At 40.4% G+C, this 23,800-nt stretch overlaps 1 protein-coding gene across 3 annotated transcripts in view; it reads right to left on the bottom strand.

The window, feature by feature from the left end:
* Nucleotides 1-23,800, bottom strand: part of CNTN5 (contactin 5) — a 906,057-nt gene that overhangs the window by 237,585 nt on the left and 644,672 nt on the right. For all 3 annotated transcript variants that reach the window (XM_060179715.1, XM_060179713.1, XM_060179714.1), the window contains one exon: nt 11,995-12,198. In XM_060179715.1, the coding sequence (XP_060035698.1) occupies nt 11,995-12,198 (204 nt within the window). The remainder of the gene's footprint in view (nt 1-11,994; nt 12,199-23,800) is intronic.

Below are 23,800 nucleotides of genomic sequence, written 5' to 3'. Positions count from 1 at the left end.
AACTAATTACTTTCAGGGATTATATTTTAATTTACATCTGATAATATAATTATACTGGAACCACAGTCCACTCTAGCTTATATAATCTGTCATTCTTTCAGAGAAGAGATCTAGGAATCAAAGGGGTCGGTAACAGATCTAGGGTCCTACGGAAAACTGGTGGTTTAAATGGGGCACAATGTGAGTGTTCTGACCATAGTCAACATCAGTTCTCCTGCCTCACTCTATTGAGCTGTTTAAGCCAACCTAGCAGTCCAGGCATCTCATACGTATTACAATATGTACTGTCTGTCCGCCAAGTTACAGGTTATTGCAGCAGCAATTTCTAATATCTCAAGTTAACTACAGTTTGACTTGGGAATTTTTTTCTTTTTCCTGTTGGAGAGGGTATGGAGATAAAAAATAAAGGGAAACAGTCTTAAAACACACAGTTAAAGATAAAAATTAGGTGTATTTATCCATCAAGGCAGCTCTTTCAGACTTTGCTAGCTCCTCCTGTGCAGTTAAATACTGCTCTAGGGAAATGGCGCCTGCATCTCTTCCCCACACCTGCCTGTTCTGTCTACTTGGCTGCCCTACTTTGGAATTACAGGCCATTAGAAGATGACCCCGAATTACCCTAATTCCTAATAAATAGAAGCCGTCCAGCTGAGAGCACATTACTCTCTATGTCTTCATGGTTGTTGATTTTCTTATTTATTCCAATTACTTACAAAGAGATAGGGAGCTTTTCCCTAAAGGGAAGGCAATTTAGAGCAGTGTTCCTCCAGGTGCATTGTAGATCAGAGCATCAATGACATTTTAAAAACCTGGAAAACTTACTAAAATTTCTTACAACAGGACTCCATCTCACACCTACTGAAAAGTAGCTTCCAATAGTGGAATTACATATTTCAACCGTTTCTTTAGGTATTTTTTTATGTGTGTTAAATAAATTTAGATTTCAATCTGCCTCCATTCTGACTTTTATCCTGTTACCTATCATTTCTAGAATTAAAGAGCAGTGTAATTTAAAGAAGATAATTCAAAATCGGCACAGCAGGGATCTCCACTCCTCCTGCATTCCTTGGCGACCTGCCCTAACCGAAGGACAGTGACTGGGGTGACTTCAGGAAATACCTCTCCCAACATTTTTTGGTGGCACTTAAGCTCAGTGTTAATAATAATTCATAACCGGCAAACCTTAAAAATATGGCTTAGCTGATAAGTTAATGATATCTGGCTGATTATTTTTATGCTCAAATAAGAGCTCTTTGTGTTTTTGCCATCTGTAGATGGCGACACATCTGCGACAGTTTTATTCAACAACTGCTTTTTGTTGGCTTGCTTGCTTGTTTGCTTGCTTTTCATTTTAACAGCTACTTCCACAGAATTTTGTTTGGGAAGTGTGTTCCTCCATCTTCTGTAACTACATGTTTGAGTGGGAATTACTGTTTCCTATAGAGCCATCCTGGCTCTAGGCATCCGCTGGTGGGCATCTGCCCCAATTCTACTTAGATGAATTTTTCTGACTGCCATAACAATGCTTGTTCCACTGAGAGGAAGGCAAAGTTAGAACTGTTTTAAGAAAGTCTACATCCATGGCGAGGAAAAAAGCCTGCATGTCTGAGAACCACTGGAGCACCTACTATGTGGAAAGAGATAACCTGCCATTGAAGTTACTTAAGTAAATTTAGGTTAAATGAAGCCAGTAGTCAGTGCAGACAGAGAGAAAGCAAGAGAGAATATGGATAGCACCTCAGTTTTGCCTTGGCTTTATCACCTTTCACCTTGCTTTTATTTCAGTCTAACACACACACACAAACACACTTAAAAAAAAATCATCAGATTCAGACTCAATTTTTCTCTATTCTTTCCATTAAAAATAGAGAAATTGAAAAAAATGGCCTCCAGGAGCACTGGATTTGTAGTGTCAGCAATGAACTTCAATGAGAATCCTAGTAGCAGCAACAACAACAAAAAATAATAAGTAAAAAATAAAAAAGGGAAAAGTAAATAAAAAACTCAAGGGTTCTAAATGACATATTAATGTTCCATACAATAATTAAATGATTTGAATGTCTCCAAATAATCTTATAGGGATCATCTACCTTAATAAGTTATTATAGAAAGTTAATTATAGAAATCAATATATAATATACAATTTAAATTAAAGATCTCTATCAAGGGACTTTTCTTTTGAGAAGAGAAAGTGAGCTGGAGAAATGGTGCAGCTCTAACACTAGGACTTGCATGCAAGAGCTCTCGGGTTCAATTCTCCACACCAACAGGCAAAGCTGAGTGGTACTCTGGCAAAAGAAGGAAAAAAAAAAATAGAAGGTAAAATTCCCTGGAAATACAGTAGACTTGGTTGACCACGATACACACATTAATTGCAAATTGCCATAGCCACAATACTCTTTACAGAATTTGAAAAGGTGTGGGGAGCTACAAATAAGACGAAGATAAGTCATAAAAAGGTCATCAGTACAGCCATACCAACTAGAAAGCAGGGAGGACATATTTGAATCAGAGCTATACTGCCCATCACACAGCTACACCATTGCTAATCGGTAACAAGTAGTTTAATTAAGTTACTCTATGTTATTTTAAATTTTTTAGAGAATAAATACAAAGATAAACTGATGGGGATAGTGAAAGGGAAGACAGAGAGGAAGAAAGGGAGAGGAGGAAGAGAGAGAGAGAGAAAGAGAGAGACCTACTATATTACTTGACCATGTGTGAAGCTTCCCCCGCTGCAGGTGGGATTAGGGGCTTGAACCCAAGTCCTGGAGCATTATAATCCAAACCCAGTGGAGAGGAGTAAAAGCTGTGCAAAACAGTGGAGTCATGTTAGCATCGCCAAAAATGCTACATCTAGTGGGTTAAGTGACCTTCTAACTGCAGTGTCTAGGAAATCATGCCACGTCATGTCTCTAGCACCTCTTTTTAAAGTCATGTATTTCCTTAGAGTCTCTAATGTAGATTCACTTGAGCGAGTATTTGGTCCTTTCAGTTATCTAGTACATTCCCCCACAATGTCTTTTATTTCTAAATTTTTAACAATCCCAAGACTCTTCTTTCCAAAAGAGTATCTTACCCCATAGCTGTCTATCTACTCATACAATAATCACCAACAAGTCAACGGACTGAAAATATCCCGAAGGAATTAGTTTTGCCAGCGCAGTTGATCAGCTGCCTGATTGCAAACTTGGGAAGAAAACGTGACAAATGAGTTGTTTTAAAGTATTGTTAAAAGTTTATTTTTACACTTTAATCGGCACAGGCTGTCTTCTCACTGCAGTCTTGTTACTGAGAATGCTAGCATTCCTGCTGTTAGCTCTCACATTTGAGATACTAAACATACCAGGCCCTGATTCACTCTGTAAACAATTCACCACTTATTTTATTTCACAAACTCTTACTGATTTCAAGGGCTCTATGGATGATGTGGTTCAAAAGATACATATTTCTAGAGGGGGATGTCAATTATCACAGTCTCATCACAGGCCTTTATGCGCACTGAGGGCTTGAGATATAAAGAGAGAGAGAGAATAAACATTGGCTGAACACCTGCTTTCAGCTTGGTGCTGTGTTAAATGTATGCAACTGAACTGCCATTTAAATCAAGCAAACACAGTAAGGTAGGTATCATTACCCCGGTTTGGTTTTAAATAAGAGGGAACTAACTACTGGAGAGGCTGAGCACCTCACTCACCATCACTAAGCCATTGAATGGCAGGCAGAGTTCAAACCTATGACTGTAAGTCTTATGTCAACTTCCCATTATTATTCTATGTTATTGCCCAGGGGAGTTCCTGTGGTTAGAAAAGCAGAATCCATTCAGTCATTAATTTTGTAGAAAATTAAATTCCAGGGGCCAGGCGGTGGTACACCTAGTTAAGTGAACACATTACAGTGCACAAGGACCCAGGTTCAAGCCTCTGGTCCCCACCTGCAGGGGGAGAGCTTCACAAGTGGTGAGCAGAGGTGAAGGGGTCTCTCTGTCTCTTTCCCACTATCTCCTCCTCTTCTCAATTTATCTCTGTCTCTACCCAATAAGAAATAAATAAATTATTGTTTAAAATGAACCAAAAAGTAAGGAAGAATGAAAACTAAGTTCTGCTTCAAATGCCACGTCCTCAGAGAAGTCTTGCCTGACCCATCTCTTGCTTCTTTCCAATAGAACTGGCTAATCTATTAATCTGACTTCCTCTTCTATCTCTTTCTCTTTCTCCGCGTGTGTGGTAAGCTATGATGTAGCTCATGGTTGTATGCAAAAAAAAAAAAAAACCAATACTTCTGAGTGATTGTGTTCTTTGGTTTTTTTTAATTAATCATGATTTCAATCAATTATTTGATCTGAGCATACTTGCTCAATATATGCTTTATTCACTACCCTATAAGCAGCACCCAGACAAATGCACACAGTTTCCCTTCTCTGTGTCTAGTCTATTGGTGGCTGGCACAAGTTCAGAGCTCATGAATAGCTGAGGGCCAGGGGAAGCACAGTAACCACTGTAGAGAACTTGCCCATGAGAGGCCCCAGGTTTGATCATCGGCACCATCAACAGTCAGAATTGAGTGGTGCTCTGGGAAAAAAAGAAAAAAAAAACATTTGGGAGCCTGGTGGTGGTGCATGTGGTTGAGCACACACATTACTTTACTCAGGGACTGGGTTCAAGCCCCTGGTCCCTATCTGCATGGGGGGAAGCTTCCTGCGAAGCGAAATGCTGCTGCAGGTGTCTTACTCTTGCCCTCCCCTATCAATTTATCTCTGTATTTACTCTGAATACGGAAAGAAATAAAACATTTTAAAAAGAAGACTTCCTAGCTCAATTAACTGCTTGCTAACAGTGGTGCAGAAGATGCAGAAGATGTGTGAGAGGCGGCACAGCAAGGAGAACACGTTCTTTATGTATATTGCTGTTTATGCTCTTTTGCCATGGGGCAGAGGGTGATTTTCTAGCATGGAATTTTGAAAATTTATATTTCTTTATAAACTCCAAGGTCTTATATAAAGTATCTTGTGAGTAGGTAAAGTGCTGGCATCTTTCCCTTTCTCCATAATCTGCCGATCACCAGATTCGATCAGTTTGGTTCCTGTTACATCTCTGGCATCTGCCTATTCTTGTTATTCTGGTTGTCACTGCTGTAATCTGGATGCCCTTTCATCCAGTTGTTTGACTTTGCCAGTGTGGGGGTTTCTGGTGACTGGAGTGGCAATTGGTAAGGCCTTCTAGAATTAAACATGGGCAAAATTGGAGAAAATATCAGAGAGTTTAGGAAACTCTGAGAAAAGTCCTGCGATAATGGTGAGCAGAGGAAATAAGAGAAGAACTAGAGAAGAATGCTGAATCACGAAATGGTCATGTTGAAGATATTTAATATCCTAGTATGTTTACTGGTGAGAATGAATGATCCAGCATGGAGAAAATAGTGATGCAGGGCCAGGTGGTGGTACACCTGCTTGAGCACACACATTATAAGGTGAAAGGACCTGGGTTCAAGCCCCTCATCCCCACCTGTAGGGGGAAAGCTTCGTGAGTGGTGAAGCAGTGTTGCAAGTATCTCTCTGTCTCTCTCCTTTTCTACCACACCCTTCCTTCTTGATTTTTGGCTATCTCTATCCAGTAAATAAATATAGTAAAAAAAAAAATTTAAAAAGAGAGAATAGTGTTGCTTAAAACAAGCTCCTTTAACTAGGTGGGAGGGACTGAGGTCCAGTGTCAAAAGACTGCAAAACTGTCTTTTTTTTTTTTTTTTTACTGGGGGAATTAATGGTTTGTACTAAATAGTTCTTGATATATGTGTGACATTTCCTTCCCTTTCCTCCTTTGGGGAAGAGAGAGGGAGAGAGATGGAAGGAGGGCAGGAGGGAGGGAGAGGAAAGAGAGAGAGAGTGACCTTCAGCACTGCTTTACCACTTGTGAAGCTTCCCACATGCAGGTGGGGACTGGGGGCTTGAACCTGGATCCTTGCGCACTACAATGCATTATTTCACTGCTGTTGCCTAAAGTCAAATGTAGAATGTGCTTGGAGCACCACCTCTGGAACCACGGCATTTTTTAAAATTAATAGTTTGTATTTTCTTCCTTTTCTAATACTTTTTATGTTTTATATATTTGTTGGATAGAGAGAAAAAGAAAAGGAGAGGGAAGGGGGATGGATGGATGGATGGATGGATGGAAGGATGGATGGATGGATGGACGGACGGACGGACGGACGGACGGACGGACAGACGGACAGACAGACAGATAGGTAGGTAGATACTGAGAGATAAAGAGAAACACCCAGCACTTGTGAAGCTTCCCCCCTTGCAGGCAGGGAATGGGGCTTGAGTGTGTGGGTCTTTGCGCATGGTAACATGTGCACTCAGTCAGGTGTGCCACCACCTAGCCCCCTAGTTTCCTGTAAGCCTCCTTGATGAGCGGATAAGCAAACAGTATTGCAGGTACCCCACTGGGGCTATACCTGCAGTCTCACTTTCCTCCCGCAGCCTAGAGCTTGGCAGTGATTTTGAAGGTGAGCTTTACATAGAAAAGCCAGCAGTTTGAGTTACAAAAATATCAAATTCTGGATATATAGAACATTTAGACTGTAGGATAAAAAAAAAAAAGCTGAGGGTCAGGAGAGAGGGCATGATGGTTATGCAAAAGGACTTTGATACCTGAGCCTTCAAAGTCCCAGGGTCAATCCCCTGAGCAGTTCTCTGGGTAAATAGCAATAATGATAATAATAACAATAAATAAAATATTTAAAAAATAAGAAAAAAGGAAACAGCAGCTGAGAGTTACCAGTCTCAGGAAGAGGTAAAGAGTATTATAATGAGTGGAGAAAGGGGTGGATGAGAATGACCTGCATGGGGCCAGGTGATGGTACACCTGGTTGAACACACACATTATACAATGCACAGGGACCCAGGTTCGAGGCCCTGGTCCACACCTACAGGGGGAAGCTTTGCCAAGTGGTGAAGCAGTGCTGTACATGTCTCTCACTGCACGATCTCCCACTTCCCTCTCAATTTCTTTATTCTATCAAAGGAAACTAGAAAGGAAAGAGGGAAGGAAGGGAAAGGGGAAGAGAGGGGGAATGGCCACTGGGGGCAGTGGATTCATAGTGCAGGCAGGCACTGAGCCCCCGTGATAACCCTGGAGGTAATAAATGTGTACATAAATAAATAAGTAAATAAATAAATAAAGTCTACTGTTAGTAGTAGTGGTGTGTGCGCTTAACCAGGAGTACCACCACTTGGCCCCTCCTGTCAGAACACTAGAAAACAGCATATATTTAAGTGTAAATATCGGCCACAAAGAAGTCAGGAACAACAAAAGCTAAGAAAGCTGCCAATACATTTGATTAATAGATACTTGGATAGTTCTGAGAAAACATCTCGAGTCTTGTGGTGAGACTGAATGCCAGATTGTAGATGACTAAATGAACAGCGGAAGTATACTAATAGAGACACCTAGCGTAGGTTTGTCTGGAAATAAAAAAGGAAGCCAGGCAAACATATGTGAACACTAATTTTGTGTAGTGCTACAACATGCAACTCAGAGCTCACTTTTCTTTCTGCAATTAAGGATGGCATATTTACTGTTAAAATGACAGTTATCAAACAGTTAACCCATTAGTATTTTTCCCTGAACTACAACAGGTTTTCATGTAGAAAACCAGGAAAAAAACCTGAGATATCCATTTAAAAGAAGTGCCTATTAGCAAACCATTTTTCAAACTGCCTAGAGTATAGTAAAGGAGCTAACGAAATGATATGCATTGTCTTTTCCTGATTAAAACTTCTATTTTCAGAGATGAAGGTCCCAGTTGGTTTTTATTATTTTTATTTATTTATTTGTTGGATAGAGACAGCCAGAAATCGAGATGGTAGAGGGAGATCGAGAGTGAGACAGACAGGGAGATGCCTGTAGCCCTGCTTCACCATTTATAAAGCTTTCCCCCTTGCAGATGGGGACCAGAGGCTCAAACCCAGGACCTTGCACATTGTAATGGGTACACCACCACCTGGATGCCCCAATTGTTTTTATAGGTTGGCTTGAAGTTTGATTTGTATTGAAATACTGAGAATCAAAGACACTAGAGCAAAGGAAGTACTCATTTCATTCAGAAATCATCTAATGACTTATTTATGTCTTGTATTTAATTTGTATCATATCAGAATGATAAGCTTTACAGAAATACACACTGAAAAATAAAATATTAATAAGAGTCAAGCAGTTTTCTGTATTTGTGCACAGTTGGACATAAAATCTTAATATTATTCTGCCTCCTTCATATAGACAGACCTGAGTAGGAGTGTTCTTGTCATAAGTTTTTCAAATCCCCTTGGAACTATAAATAAATTGAAAGAAGAATAAAAATCTAATGGGTCGTGGTAGGCCATTCAACAGGCAGAAAGCAGAGCTTAGAGAGAATGCAAATATTAAGACAATCGCCATGTCCTTTGTGGTGCACATACTGATGAGGAAGCAAAAGTGACTTCACTCATTCCAACGACATGTCAGCCCGAGAGACATCCATTTGGTCTTCCTTTGCCGAAGGTACAGCACACACAGGGGTTCTGGGGTGGAACAAGAGAATATTTCAAAGTATGACAACTTCATCAAGTGTTGTTATTTTTGTTTCAGTGGTTGAGATTCTAGGTGCTGAATTATCAGTGCTGTTTAACAGTCTAGTCTCTCAGTTGAAGGGAGTGGAAACCCTGTTGCAGCCTTTACTGTTTCCCCTCATATAAAGAGCTCCATTGTGGTTTATTTGAAGGTACCAAGAAGGATAGGAACAAAACAAATCATCATTGCAAGCAACAAGAGGGAAGTATGAACACACTGCAAGAGGAGCCACACGTTTCACAAGACAAGGAAAGAAAAAAAAAATTACTGCTGTGGATATCTGTTTGGTCTGTGTATTAGATGACTCCATGACATTATCACATCATCTTCTCTTTTGTCATGCATGGTCTGCCTTACACTATAAAGTCCATTCACCAAGGGAAGATTCAGAGGGCCTGGTCATTAGAATATGGATTATCTGGAAGTCGGGCGGTAACGCAGCAGGTTAAGCACAGGTGGCGCAAAGCGCAAAGACCAGGTGTAAGGTTCCCGGTTTGAGCCCCTGGCTCCCCACAATAACTGTGATAGCAAAAGAAAGAAAGAGGGAGGGAGGGAGGGAGGGAGGGAGAGAAAATTATAATAATACAATAAATTTTAAGATAAAATATAGTTACATTTGAATTTTGTTAATTTTATTAGCAGGAAGATGAACTTACTAATATAGTCTTTGTGAAATGATGGCTATGGGGCAATGTAATTTCAACAAAATAACTAAGCTTCCAAAAGTTTTTGGAAGAGTTACAGATAAACCTACTATAGATATTTACTAGAACTATGGGGCAATAAAATAAGACTGAGGCCCACTTTGAAATTGGTGATCATTTTTAACAGGTTGGGGGTATGGATCGACCTGCCAATGCCCAAGTCCAGCAGAGAAGCAGTTACAGAAGCCAGAACTCCTACCTTCCGCACTCTGAAACCTGTTTGGATCCATACTTCCAGTAGGGGAGAAGTGATAGGAGGGAAAGAATAACAGGACTCTGAACTTCAGCTCCATCAGGACCCGCAGAAATAGGAGGAAAAAGGGAGGATCATTTGGATTTAGTAATAAGGTCATTAAGTAGCTTGGTGGGGAAGAGAGGACAGGACCTCGAGAAAAGGGGGGGCAGTTATGTACAAATGTAGACAAACAGTTGAGATAATAGTTAACTCATGTCTGCAACCTTGGAGAACTGTGGTGGCTTGCAATGTTGGGACAGGGGATTCAGAACTCTGGTGTTAGGAACTGTGTGGAATTATGCCCCTGTTGACACGGAATTTTATAAATCAATATTAAATCACTAATAGAAAGAAAGAAACTGATGATCATGAATTCATGATGGATGAAACTCTCTAGCAGTTCACAAATTCAAACATGATTAAAGAAGAAAGATATAGTCGAATTTGTTGGAAGTGGAAGTTTTGCCAGACAAGTGCAATAGTAGACAGAGGGGCAAGGAGATTCACACAGCAGCAATTAATTATTTTCAATGTTCTTGAAATATCTGACTATGGAAGGTAGAAGGCAATGCTGAGGTAGATCTAGGTCATGGAATAAAAAATGAAAGAGACTATGAACATGAAATGTGAACTTTCAAATTACGTGGGAAGGTGGAATGAGCCTTTGGATTCGACCTTACACATGCACTACCGTCTCTGGTGAGCGTCAGGGTCAGGACTAAGTGTCCTGTGTGTGAAGAGCAAAGGGACCTCCTGAAGCTCAGGCTGACAGAGCCGTACAGTGTTATTATAGAAGCTGATCATGTACATGGAAGTAATTACTAGCTAACCTGCAAAATACTACAATTTTCACACAAAGATGACTTCAATTCTTAAGGATCTAATGAGCTAAGAGAAATTATGGAAATAAGTGATAATCACTGCAAGTTTACGTTTTAAATTAGGCATCTTTTAAATGCAGTGCTTTCCCCTTTTTCTCTCACCCTACACCTGATCTTAACTTTGGCATAATATACACATATGCATCATTTTCATCAGGCATGAAATAAGGACACTATGATGCATCTAAAATCTTTCTAGACAAGCCCTTTCCTGTGTGTGATGCACACACATATCTGAATGCCACCGGGATGTCCCCTAGACAGTTCATCTCATCATATCCCAAACTAAATTCCTTGTGCTCACCAACTTCTCAATCTGGTCTTTGATCTCTGTTGACTTTTCTCAAGAAGAGAATCATCACTCATTCATTGACCGCCAAAATGCTTTCCTACTTCACAGTCCTATTTCAACCAATCATTATCTTCTAGTCACTCTCCCTTCTTGATGGCATGGGTATGCCCCAGCCTTTCAAGGCAATCACCCTTCCTGCATTCTGCCCTCCATCACCTCTCAGCTGGTTAGCCCCCGGAGCCCCAGCAGCCTCTGAACTGGTCTCGCGATTTCCAGCCTTCTCTCCCAGCTGCTCCTTCACTTCACTCCTTAGCTGTGTGCACTCAGAAGGGCTCCTTCACGGCTCTGATATGGGTTTCTCATATCTCAAACAGATACCGCACTGCAATCAGCTCCTTGAAGGATTATTACTTATGTTTAATAAGTAATAATGATAGTAAAAGTAATGCACACACTATGAAGACTAAGTAGATAAGAAACAAACTGGCCAGTAAAACTGTGTGATATAGCCCTGGCCATACATTCCAGTAGCACATACTCTAAAACTAGGCATATGGAAAAGCTTGGCAGAAATGGATTATTCTTTAAGCTACAAAAATCAATCAGGATTCTCAAGCTCACTTCTTAGTAATGCCTTCATAGATTTTTACTGCATGACAGAGCAAGTCACATATCATATATCAACTGTAATGTAGCACTTGATTTCTAATGCAATGCTTAACTGTAAATGTCTATAACTACAAATGAGGTGTTTAAATTTGAAGATACTGTGGATAGATGGCAATACCTATAATTACAGAATCATCATTTCTGCCTGAATTGCACTTAAAAGTTAAAGCTCCAACTGCTCCTGCTATTGGGAAAGTAATAATAACAATTATAACTATGCCATGAAGTATTAAAGTTGAACATTCAATTTGAAGGCAGCTAAAATAAAAATGCTATGAAAAGTGTACCTATAAAATGCTTGCAGTTCACACACATATGCTATATAGAGGCTCTAAAGAGCATAGGAAAGAACTGTGTCATCTTTACTGCAGTTCATCTTTCCTAATGTCCTCTCCCTTTTTGGCAGTAAGGAAGCATTATGGTTAATAGTTCTCACCATATAAAAGTTTTCATTCGAAGATATGCATAACCTCAGACTAAAAATGTACAACTCCTAAAACGGTAAATGACCTTTAATTTTATTTGTACTAGGTGTAAATGCCCGAATACATTTTTGTTTCTCACATCTGAAGTGGGCAACCATTTCAATTTGAGCCACACAACTTACCATCATTGCGTAGAGTGAGTGGTGTTGGAGGACTAAGGACTCGGGCATTCGTCACTGTGTTTTTCACCAGACAGATATAGCTGCCAACATCTGACGTTTGGACTTTAGAAATATAAAGGTTGCCTGTCTCCTGAGAAATGAACCGTCGGCTGTCTTCTGCCACGAAGGAGGGGAACTCATTAAACACCCAACTATAGATGATCTCTGAAAATACATGAAAGGCCACTGTTAAAATCAAGACAGGTTTGTTTTTACTAGCAGTTAAAATCCTAACAACAAAATTCTTGAATACTGACATGTTTCAGGATCACTATATTGTCAAAGATAGCTGAATAGTTCAGTATTTTCTATTCAAAGAACCACTGTTCTCAATGACTGCAAAAGACCTGAAATACTTCTTAGGAATACTTAGCTATGCATCCATCATTCCTCACTTTATTCCTTCAATTCTACTGTGCAGTAAATAATATGATCAATATGATGGTACCACTGAAATCAGAAAATGATACAGCTTTCCATTCTCTGTGATTAGTCAAATGGGAGATATTTACCCACATCTATGAAATAATGTTGAGTAAGGAGTTGGAGACATGTACTCTTTAGAAAAGAGGGCATAGGAGGGGGCTTTATGATGAGTTGCACACCTCCCCCCAAGTTAAGACAAAATAGCTAGTGACATTCTTTTACTTATTAGTTAAGCAAATGATGGTTGAGGATCACAATAGCCAGGAATTTTTCTAAGTAAGTAAAATTTTTCTACTCTCATGGAGTTTTATTACTGTAGGGAAAATGAGTCGGATACATAAACAAGTACAGGTACAGGTCAAACAAATTGTTGAACCATTATGGGCCTGAAGGCTAGAATAGTGCAGATGAAGTGTTGGGGTACTCACTGCAGACTATTGTGTGCTTCTGCTATCAGGTATAGATTTTGCCCTAGTTTATGGATACGTGTGAATTTGTTTGGCTTTGTATGTTAACTCTCTTATCAGCCACCAGGTTCCAGATGCCAACATGATGCCGACCAGACTTCCCTGGACAGACAACCCCACCAGTGTCCTGGAGCTCCATTTCCCCAGAGCCTCACCCTACTAGGGAAAGAGAGAGGCAGACTGGGAGTATGGATCCATCAGTCAACGCCCATGCTCAGCAGGGAAGCAGTTACAGAAGCCAGATCTTCCACCTTCTGCAACCGACAATGACCGGGGTGCATACTCCCAGAGGGATAGAGAATGGGAAAACTATCAGGAGAGGGGATGGGATATGGAGATCTGTTGGTGGGAACTGTGTGGAGTTGTACCCCTCCTAACCTACGGTTTTGTTAATGTCTCCTTTTTTAAACAAACAAACAAACAAACAAGTACAGGTCAATCAGTTGTGGAAAGCACTAAAGCATGTGTCAAGAAAGCAAGAGTGACAGGGATCAGAAAGACATGAGAACTCAGATTGAAAAGCTGTCTGCTTGCTACATAAGAAGAGACTGGAGTCAGCAAGCAGAGATAGAGGGAAGCGAGGCAGAAGGAATAGCAATACTAGTCTCAGAGGCTACTTTTAAGATTTATGGAACCCCACCTCCCAATCGCCAAACCTTATAAAAGGCTCTTCCTCCTCTTTCTCATCTCTACCCTCTGTGTGTTTCTTTCCACCTATCTTTCTGCTTGCCTGCCTCCCTTATCATAGTTAGTTAAAAATATACCCATATGCTACCATGATTTCACCCTGACTTCCCTGGGCAGATGATCTCATCAATGTGTCTTGGGACCCCACCTCTCCAAAGTCCTGTCCCACTAGCAGAAAATAGAATCAGGCTGGGGATACAGATCCACCTGTCAATGCTCATGTCCCCCAGAGAAGCAGTTATGGAAGCCTGAACTCCCACCTTCTGCACACCCAAAAGAATTCTGGCCCATACTCCAGAATTCTTTGGGGTAAGTGGGGAAGATGACCAGATGGTTCTGAACTCCAATTCCAACAGGACCAGGATAGATAAGAGGGAGAAGAGGAGAAAAAACAAAGAGAAAAAGAAAGATGGGAAGGACACCCAGAAGTACTAGGTATGTCCTAGAAAGGAAAAGAAGGCAGAACCATAGGAGGGGAAAAAAGCTAAATACAGGAACCATGATTTTTTTTTTTTTTTGCCTCTAGGGTTATTGCTGGGGCTCAGTGACTGCACCATGAATCCACTGCTCCTGGAGGCCACCTCTTCCCCCTTTTGTTGCCCTTGTTGTTGTAGCCTTACTGTGGTTATTATTATGGTTGTTGATATTGTTCATTGTTGGATAGGACAGAGAGAAATGGAGAGAGGGAGAGAAAGACAGACACCTGCAGACCAACCTCACCACCTGTGAAGCAACTCCCCTGCAGGTGGGGAGCCAGAGGCTCCAATCGGGATCCTTCTGCTGGTCCTTGCGCTTTGCGCCATGTGTGCTTAACCCATTGCGACACCGCCCAACCCCCAGGAACCATAATCTTTATTTTATTATGAGAGAGGGATACTGAGATAGAAAGAGAGAGAGACTAGCACTTTTCAGTTCTGGTTTATGGTGGTGTTGGTAAATGAACCTGGGACCCGAGAATCTCAGGCATGAAAGCTGTCAGCATAATTATAATACCCTCTAACCAGCCCTCATAACTTGTAGCTATTTCATTAAAATAAATGTACAAATTGTGTTTCATGTCACTTATGCCTGGCTCTTAAAAATAAATGAATACAAGATTATTTCCTATCTCTGAAACACACTGGGATCTAAAATGCTTTAGCAATTCCAGTAATGACTCTTGAGTATACCCAAGTTTAGCAATCACTGAGTACTTTTTGGGTATTCTGTAAATCCTAGAATGTGAAAAGATACTTTGAGACTGTTTCTGCAATATTTTTCATCACAAATCCTATTTGGACCGAGAACCCCTATGTAAGTTTCATTTTTATTTGAAATCAGTTTTACATTAAATTTCACCAGTACCTTTGTGGTTCTATGTAGCATAATGCATCTGTCATACAAACTAGTGAGAGTCAATTGCTTCTCTGTGCCCTATCAAATAAATGTCTATCAAATAGACATTGCTACACTAATTTGCCCCTTTCAGGCCCCAAAACATGTCTTTATTTATTTATTTATTTTTGCCTCCAGAGTTATCACTGGGGCTCAGTGCCTCACTAGGAATCCACTGTTCCTGAAGGTCATTTCCCCCCCATTATTGTTGTCCTGGTTGTAGCTGTTATTGTTATTATAGCTGTTGTTGGATAGGACAGAGAGAAATCGAGAGAGGATGGGAAGACAGAGGGGGAGAAAAAGACAAGAATTTGCAGACCTGGGAGCACAACTGCATGTTGATAATATTTTACTTTATGTCATGCATCATTTTGAAATTGTTGGTAGTCTGAAAGTTCCCATGCTACTGTCTCAATCAAATGTCCAGGTTTTATAGCTTTTTGAACTTCAGGCTTTGAAGACATTTTCTGTAACAGATTCAGTGCCACAAAAAAAAAAAAAAATGCTATTTGGGCTTTGTTCCTCTCATAAACGAGATGACTAGTGAAATGACAGGTCTCCACACCTCCAAGTATGCAAAAAGTAGTAGCCACATAGGTCGTGATGACCGTTTCTTGTAACTGCAGTGCTAGTAATGGAAAGAGTGAGAAAGACTGAGGTGGCATATTGACTCTGAAGTCCTTAGAGTATGTCCTTCGCAATGTCCATGAGAAATCAAATCTGACTCATCTCAATACTCTCTGATGAAGCACAGCTTAGAAAATAGGTACTGTTCTTTTGAATAATGTATATACACATCAGAAGCTTTGGGTCAGAGGACTGCAACAGAACACAACACATACAGTTCAGTGACCCAACTCATAGCGTGACTTTCCTAGGATCCTGTTTCCTTTACCCATGCCAGCTATCAAAGGAACACCTAGAAGTCACCAGATTTTCTGTTTCCATGGTACACTCAGCTTTATACTATCTAATAAACTTCTCATTTAAAGGACTATGTTTACCATCATCTCATCTTACCATGTTCCTTTTTTCCCTATAAAGTAAGGTTTATCTGTCAAATACTATAATTTCTTTTTATTACAAAAACATGATTTCAGACTGTTTCCAAATATTAAGTTTTGTGCTTATCATTTGATATACTTTTGCTTCTGCTTAGCAGAGTGTAGGTTATATGCATATGAATATTTACTTATTGCTTTGTAATAATGTTTGCTTTCACAACTTCATTATCTGTTATAGCTCCCATTCTTTTTTTTTTTTTTTTTGTTTTGATGAATTAATGAATGTGAAGATACATAAACTGGGGAACTTGGTAAGTCATTGGCAGAAATAATATGATTTTAGAAATCAGCACTTGCGGGGGGGCTGCACAGTGTTGCACCTGGTTGAATTCACTTTACCATATGTAAACACCTCAGTTCAAGCTCCACTCCCCACCTGCAGGGGATCAGCTTCACAAGCGGTGAAGCAAGTCTGCAGGTGTCTATCTTTCTCTCTTACACTGTCTCCCTTCCCCCTTTCAATTTCTCTGTGTTCTAATAAATAAAGTAGAAAGGGTGGAGGGGGAAGAGGGAAAAAGTGGCTGCCAGGAATGGTCGATTCATCCTGCAGGCACTGAGCCACAATGATACTCCTGGTGGCAATTTAAAACAAGATGGCACAACAGCTATTTTACTCTTAGAAATTTTGTAGACGATCTATCATATAATTGTTTTTTAATTTTATTTTAATTCGAGCACAGCTCAACTACTGCTTATGTTGGTGCTGGGGACTGAACCTGGGACATCACCGTGATCTATCATTTTAGATTTTGGAATTAATAACATTATGAAGAAAACTGTAATGAACTGTCTGAACATTAATCTTGTGTATAAGGAAAATAATTAGTAGAAAATTTTTAAAAATTAGTGAGTTAATATTGATTTACAAAATTATAACAGGGATATCATTCTGCACATTTCCCACCACCATAGTCTGTGTCCCCACTCCCTCCACTGGAAGCTCAATAGTTCTCCCAAGGTCACAGGTAGGGGTTGACTACTACTTTAATAACCATCTGTCTAGATTGGTAAATATTTGCCTGTTTTTTCCTATGGTCCTGCCTTCTCTTCCTTTCTAAGAAACAGGTACACTTATTACTGCATCCAAATATCCTTCCTTTTTACCTCTTCTTTCTCCAGATCCTGATGGAGTTGGAGTTCAAGAGCCCTCTGGTCATCGTCCCTTATCATTTTCACCCTCTGGGAGTATGGATCAAAATTCTTTTTGGGGTGCAGAAGACGGGAGCTGCGGCTTCTATAATTGTTTCTCTGCTGGACACAGGTTTTGGCAGGTCGATCCATATCCCTGTCTGAGTAGGAATTATTTTTCAACATCTGACATTTATACCTTCACTGTAATAGAAAATAGCAGGTACTCTTAGCAGTGCAGAGACAAAATATTTTCCCCACTGCTATTTTCGAAGAACCTACAGGATGCCTATTTGGTGTGTAGGTGCTCAATAAACGCATGGTAACTAAATAAATAGTAAAACAGACATATCTGTGTGCATTTTTATACAAATATCTCTGTCTTAACTGTGAATAGGATTTTTCACCATTTTTATTTCATTGCAGTTTTCTTGATCCACATGGACTTATTCTGGCTTTGGGATTATGAGTCAAAGATGATGTGTGACAGGATGGGGATATAGATTGACCTGCCAATGCTCAAGTCTAGCAGAAAAGCAATTACAGAAGCCAGAATTCCCACCTTCTGCAGCCCCTAAAGAATTATGGTTTCTAGTCCCAGAGGAGGAAATAGAGGAAGATAACCAGAGGGCTCTGAACTCCAGCTTCATCAGGATCTGGAGAAGAGGAGAAAGGGAAGGGCATTCGGGAATAGTAATAGGCGTAGCTGCGACTCAGGAAGGACGTGAATGTGGGACCACAGAGAAAAATGGGCACAATAAACATATCGAGACAGTCAGTTCTAGAAATAACACTATAGAGCCTCTACTTCCCCCAGTCCCGGAACCATGGGATAGGGCCCACTTTCCCGTATGCCTCTCCCAATCCGTATCAAATAATATTGCATCTGCCGATCGCAACCTAACCAACGCAACGATTGCCACCTTAACATGCTTCACCTCGGACTGTGTCCAGAGACTTCACGTGTGGAATGACAACCCTTCAGCTTCATTACTCGGGTGAGACCTTTCCTTTTATAGTACACTTTAATTCCATCTCAGATCGTTCACTTTCTAACAAAGTCCCAAAACCTAGATATACACCAGTTTCTGTGAGAGAGAGCTTATGTTCACACGTATCCGTAAACTACTGCAAAATATATGCCTGAAAGCAGAAGCACACTAGAGTTTGCAGTGAGTACCCCCCTAACACTTCCTCTCCACTATTCCAAGCTTTGGGTCCATGATTGCTCAACAATTTGTTTGGCTTCGTATGTTAACTCTCTTTTCAGTCACCAGGTTCCAGATGCCATCAGGATGCTAGCCAGGCTTCCCTGGACTGAAGACCCCACCAATGTGTCCTGGAGCTCCGCTTCCCCAGAGACACACCCTACTAGGGAAAGAGAGAGGCAGACTGGGAGTATGGACCGACCAGTCAACGCCCATGTTCAGCGGGGAAGCAATTACAGAAGCCAGACCTTCCACCTTCTGCAACCCACATGACCCTGGGTCCATGCTCCCAGAGGGATAGAGAATGGGAAAGCTATCAGGGGAGGGGGTGGGATATGGAGATTGGGTGGTGGGAATTGTGTGGAATTGTACCCCTCCTACCCTATGGTTTTGTTAATTAATCCTTTCTTAAAGAGAAAAAAAAGATTAAAAAAAAAAAAAAAGAAAGAACATTTAACCCATATCTGTGACCCTGGGAGAACCACTTATGCTTCCAATGGAGACTGGGGACACAGAACTCTGGTGGTGGGAACAGTATGGAATTGTACCACTGTTATTCTGTAATTTTGGAAGTCACTAATAAAAAAATGTGAATGAAAGAAAAAAAGATGCTATTTGAGTTGGGGCTAAATACAGACATTGAATAACAAGGGTCATCATTTCAAGAACCTGGGCTGGACTGTCAATGAACAAAGTAGCTATATTTTCAGGATCCACCCCGGTAGGTAAGTGAGAAGAGAACTTTAACTTTTTAAGATTTATATATTTATTTATGAGAGGGGAATGAGAGGACCAGATCATAACTCTGGCACAAGGTGCCAGGGATCAAAACAGGATCTCATGCTTGGGAGTTTCAATGTTTTATCTGCTCCACCACTTCTAGAACCACAAGACATTATATTATTTTATTTTTTAATGATTTTATAATGATCGACAAGCTTGTGGGATAAGTAGTCCATACAATTCCCACCACCTAAGTTCCGTGTCCCATCCCCTCCACTGGAAGCTTCCCTTTTCTTTATCCCTCTGGGAGTCTGGACCAAAGATCTTTAAGGGGTGCAGAAGGTGGGAGTTCTGGCTTCTGTAATTGCTTCTCCACTGAACATGAGTGTCGGCAGGTTGATCCATAACCCCATCCTGCAATATATTATTTTTATACACTGCCCTTATTTATTAATTAATGAGAGGGATTAGAGAAGGAAAGAGAACTAGACCACCACTCTGTCACATGTGATGCTGGGGATGGATCTTATGTTTCAAAGTCCAATGCTTTATCTACCAAAGGCATTACATTTTAAGGTAGTCCAACTTCCTTCTTTGGTTAGTTCAAGAAGGTATGGTTAGTTAGTAGAGCTACTACACTTCTGCCTGAACATACTGATACTTGGTTGAACAAAGTATTAGAAAAGTTCTGACACAGTTTTTGCATAGAAAAACAGAAATACACATCATGATTTTCCTGACGACCCGACAGCTGGATAGCTTGAGTTACTCAATAAATATAATTTTGATGCTTGATTTAGCATGAAGATTGAGATCAAGGCAACAGGCAAACTGTGTTGGGAATAACTATCTGAAATGTGGAGATGTAAGGTGGGGCTAGGAAAGGAACTAAGCTAAGGGTTTACCATGAGTCACACAGTGAAGACATTTCTTTCACTTCAGTTTCCTCCTCTCTCATGTGCAAGCAGATTCCAAGGGAGCATCATGAGTGATTACTGCCACAGCACTTTAGAATCATAAAGTCCAAAGTTTAAGAAATAGTTGCATGACCCATACATAATGTACCATGGGTCAAGGTGTTCACTATGCTAGAGTATAAGTCTCCTCAACTGTAAAATGCGGTTAATGGAGGGAATTATAGGTAAGTGAGTTGATACATGTAAGCTTAGCAGAGCAGAAACCAGATGTAGTTGTTATTAGGGTTATTAACTCATCTTCTGCACCAAAAGTCTGAGGCTCAAGTAGGTGAATGAAGCAGTGGAAGCCATAGTTAGTGAGAGTTAGAGAAAGAATTCAACTGTGTCTCACAGCATATTGCATCAGTGTTTTATCTGTCCTACTCCTCAGTTTCAGTCCTCCTGCAGCCGAGTAACAGGGACTGTATTGAGGATTGCACATGCCACTTAAATGAGTGTCAGACATGCAAAGCTGCGTCAAAAGGGTAACTCACTATTGACTCTTAAGGTAACTAACAACTGGCTTAAGATAAATGACTTCATGCAATTTAAGATTTGATAGAATGCAGATTCACCCTGAGTCTTTCTACAAGGGTTCAAAGTCTTACCTATAGACACAGAGGCAAGAATGCTGAGAGTAACAACAGAATAAAACCGGATTTGTCACTTGCTTGTGCTGAGAGAATCAAGATCTCTTTAAATATGCTGTGAAGAATGCAAGAGAGACCGTGCCATGTATTTTAAAAATGAAATTACCTTGATACAAAGACAGGTTGCATTATTACATTAAATTTAAGTTATTTTGGTTGAACAAAACAAAGCACTAATTCTTCTTTCTTTAAAGTTTTTGAGACATGCATTTTTATTATGTTTGCTACCTAGAGTCAGAAGCAGCTGGATTCTACTTTAGAATTATGTCACTAAGAGAAAGTAAAACTTTATGTGCATATAATTCAAAACACCTCTAGCAAAACAAAAGTAGTCATACCAGAAACAGTAGTAAACTGGCATATCATCAGGATTCACAAATCACATGATTCCAGCTAAATGAATTTAGAGTTCTAGAGTTCAAATGATTACACGAACTGGGTGACAGTAGTTATTTTTATTTTCTTTGATGAATGCTTCATATGACAAAGGACTTTTTTTTAATCCCAGGAACCCTACGCCTCAATATAAAGGTCACTGCTAACTCTTTTCAAAACGCAACCTAAATTTCTTGCTTTGCTCAGGGGTTTTAAAATTATTTTTACTGAATCATAAACTCTACTAAGTGAGGGACTAGCAATTACTCAACAGTGTGGGATAGTCAGTGGCACAAATTCAACTTGAGCTTTTAACTTTACATTAAAAATATCCTCTCTGATAATCCCACACAGAACTGCAAAAATCTCTAGGCCTCACTCCTTGATCAACATCAGGATATCTGAGACCTAAAATCTTGCCAGGGAACACAGTCTTGATAAGTTTATAAAATCATGAAAAAAACACAATTCAAATAAAAAGACATGCAGAAATAGCCCTAAAGACAAGGCAATCAAGCAACTGGGAAAAGATATTGCACACATTACATTTGACAAGGGAATGATATCAAGAATTCACAAAGGAATCAAACAGCTGAACAACAACAACAACCCAATGATAAAATGGGCAAAATATCTGAATAGATAATTTTTTTAAGTTGACCTGTTGCTAATTTTTTAAAGATTATCTTTATGTTATTTCTTGGATAGAAACAACCAGAAATTGAGAGGGAAGGGGGTGTTAGAGAGGGAGAGACAGAGAGGGACCTGCTACACTGCTTCACCACTTGCAAAGCTATCCCCCTGCAAGTGGGGACCAGGGGCTTGAACCAGGGTCCTTGCACACTGTAATATGTGTGCCCAACCAGGGGTGCCACCACCCAGCCCCAATAGATGATTCTCTAAAGCAGACATACACATTTCCCACAGACATATGAACAAGTGTTCCACATCATGTATCATTAGAGAAATGCAAATCAAGAACACAAGGAGATAACTTAATCCCACACCAGTGAAAACAGCCGACAGTAATAAAACAGGAAATGATAAGCATTTGGTGAGGAAGTGGAGCAAAAGGAACTCTGGTGTTAAGAGTGAGTGTCTGCAGGCCCTGGGTCAGGTGGATGGGGTTAATCTTACTTATATATTTTTCTTCAAGTTTTGGAACTACTCTCTGCTCTAACTCAAATTTCTAGCCCTATTCTCAACTTCAATACCATCTTTCTAGACAATATTTTTAGTCCATATGCATGTTAACTATCAAGTTCAAGCAAAAATTACTAAAGTTGTGGGCCCTAGGAACATACCTAAAATAGACTTCCTAGCTTCTTCCCACCCCAAGACCCCTAGCCTCATCTTCTCTGTTCTTATCTTTAGGTTCCTGCTTATTGGTCATTTTTTCCTGACTTAGATCTCACCGCCTTTCAGCCACCAAGTTGCAGAGCTATCATGATTCCATCCTGACTTCCCTAGGCAAATGACCTCACCAAAGTATCCTGGAACGTCGCCTCCCCAGAGCCCTGTCCCACTAGGGAAATACAGAAACAGACTGGGGGTGTGGATCCACCTGCCAACACCCATGTCCAACAGAGAAGCAATTACAGAAAACAGAAGTCCCAATTTCTGTACCCCATAAGGAATTGTGGTCGTTACTCCCAGAGGGGAAGAAATGATAGGGGGAAGATGACCAGAGGGCTCTGAACTCCAATTCCATCAGGACCTGCAGAAAGAAGAGGGGAAAAGGAAGAAAATTCCGAAGTAGCAATAAGTGTAGGCGTCACTTAGAAAGGAAGAGAAGGCAAAAATGGTCAAAGATATATAAATATAGATAGAATTGTTATAGAAATAACAGTAAATCCATATTGGTGACCTTGAGAGAAGTACTACAGTTTTCCAATGGAGGGAAGGGGGACAGAGAACTCTGGTGATGGGAACAATGCAAAATTATGCCTTGTTATTTCATAATTTTGTAAATTAAGTCACTCATAACTCTTCTTTAAAATTAAAAAATCTGGGGGTCGGGCGGTGGAGCAGTAGGTTAAGCGCATGTGGCATAAAGCGCAGGGACCGGCATAAGGATCCCGGTTCGAGCCCCTGGCTCCCCACCTGCAGGGGAGTCGCTTCAGGCGGTGAAGCAGGTCTGCAGGTGTCTATCTTTCTCTCCCCTTCTCTGTCTTCCCCTCCTCTCTCCATTTCTCTCTGTCCTATCCAACAACGAATTGCATCAACAAGGGCAATAATAATAACCACAACGAAGCTACAACAAGGTCAACAAAAGGGGGGGGGGAATGGCCTCCAGGAGCGGTGGATTCATGGTGTAGGCACCAAGCCCAGCAATAACCCTGGAGGAGGAAAAAAAAAATTAAAAAATCTGAAATAACTGAGAAAATGTGGTGCTACAACCCAGTAGGTGGATAAAATGTTTGACTCTCAAGCATGAGGTCTCAAGTTCAATCCCTTATATGCCAGAGGAATGCTCTGCTTTTTTTTCCCTCCCTTCTCCCCCTCCCTCTCCCCTCCCCCTCTCTCACTAATAATGTTTTGGATGACCCCATCCAAAAATGGGAAGAGGATATGAACAGAACATTCACTACAGAAGATGTCCAAAAGGCTAAAAAACACATGAAAAATTGTTCCAGGTCACTGATTGTCAGAGAAATGCAAATAAAGACAACATAGAGATACTACCTCACCCCTGTGAGAATGGCATAC

The sequence above is a fragment of the Erinaceus europaeus genome, chromosome 20 (assembly GCF_950295315.1).
Source record: "Erinaceus europaeus chromosome 20, mEriEur2.1, whole genome shotgun sequence".
NCBI lineage: Eukaryota > Metazoa > Chordata > Mammalia > Eulipotyphla > Erinaceidae > Erinaceus > Erinaceus europaeus.
Note: the sequence above shows the minus strand (reverse complement) of the source record. Positions and strands in the feature narration are given on the sequence as shown.